At 57.0% G+C, this 1,410-nt stretch overlaps 1 protein-coding gene across 1 annotated transcript in view; it reads right to left on the reverse strand.

The window, feature by feature from the left end:
• Positions 1–525: 525 nt before the first annotated feature.
• Positions 526–1,410, reverse strand: part of CAD5 (cinnamyl alcohol dehydrogenase 5) — a 3,258-nt gene continuing 2,373 nt past the window's right edge. Inside the window, exon 4 of the mRNA XM_078587548.1 lies at positions 526–1,231. Coding sequence (XP_078443674.1) covers positions 595–1,231 — 637 coding nt within the window. The 3' untranslated portion in view covers positions 526–594. The remainder of the gene's footprint in view (positions 1,232–1,410) is intronic.

The raw sequence follows: 1,410 nt of genomic DNA on the forward strand, positions 1-1,410 counted from the left end.
CAAGTCTCAAAGACTCTCTTCCCCTCATTCTCTCTCTTCCAAGTCTCAAAGACTCTCTCCCCCTCATTCTCTCTCTTCCAAGTCTCAAAGACTCTCTCCCCTTATTCTCTCTCTTCCAAGTCTCAAACACTCTCTCCCCCTCATTCTCTCTCTCTTCCAAGTCTCAAACACTCTATCCCCCTCATTCTCTCTCTCTTCCAAGTCTCAAACACTCTCTCCCCCCTCATTCTCTCTCTCTTCCAAGTCTCAAACACTCTCTCCCCCTCCTCTCTCTCTATCTTTCAAGTCTCCACTCTCCAACACAGTCTCTCTCTCACGCAACCCCCCACTATTTTAATCTCCTGAACACTCACTCTCTTCATCTCATTCTACATCTCAACCCACTCTCTCCATCTCGCTCTCTCTATCAAACACCGACCCTCTCCATCCCATCTTTCTCTCCACCCCGTTCTCCCCCTATCTCAATTCTCAAACACCTCGTTTTCTATCCTTCTCCTTCTCTCTCTCAAAGACACAGCCAGCGGCTACAAAATAGAAACTTCTATTATTCTCTCGAACCTCTCCCTTATTCTCGCCAATACAAAGCCAGAGAACTCAAGCCTTGCCGGCCCCCACGTCCACGACGAAGCGATACCTCACATCGTTACACTCGAGGCGGGCGACAGCGCGGTTGATCTCGCCAACGGGCACGACCTCCACAGCGGCCTCCACCCCGCGCTCGGCGCAGAAGTCAAGCAACGCCTGCGTCTCCTCCACGCTGCCAATGAAGCTTCCAGCGATGGCCTTCCTCCCCAGCATGAGCGCCGGCGCGGAGAACTTCAAAGGCTCGGCCACGACGCCGGTCAAGACGAGCTTGCCGTCGACCTTGAGCAGGCCCAGCAGCGGCTCGAGCGGGTGGACCGCCGGCGCGGTGTCGATCACGTAGTCGAGGGTGCCGGCGGCAGCGGCGATGGCGCCGGCGGCGGTGCTGAGGAGGAAGGCGTCGGCGCCGAGCCGGCTCAGCGCTTCTTCGCGCTTCTCCGACGAAGAGCTGATGACGGTGACGGAGTGGCCCATGGCTTTGGCGAGCTTCACGGCGAGGTGGCCGACGCCGCCGAGGCCGAGAACGCCGCCGTGGCGCCCGGCGGAGGTCAGCCCGAGGTGGCGGAGCGGGCTGAAGACCGTCACTCCGGCGCAGAGCAGCGGCGCGGCCTTCTCCGCCGCTATCGCTGTCGGCACCTTCACCACGAACCTGCCTCCGACGGCGATAAAAACCGATGGGTTTCAGTATTGTAAATAGGCATTGTTGTTCTGTTCTGTTAGTTTAAAACGCACACAAGAACTGCACAGGGCCTTGTTCTTTGTTATGGAAGACCCAACAGAATGAACAATTCGCACAAAAAGATGTGTAGATGGGGAGGGAGAGATGGA

This window comes from Wolffia australiana, chromosome 15, assembly GCF_029677425.1.
Source record: "Wolffia australiana isolate 7733 chromosome 15, ASM2967742v1".
Classification (NCBI taxonomy): domain Eukaryota; kingdom Viridiplantae; phylum Streptophyta; class Magnoliopsida; order Alismatales; family Araceae; genus Wolffia; species Wolffia australiana.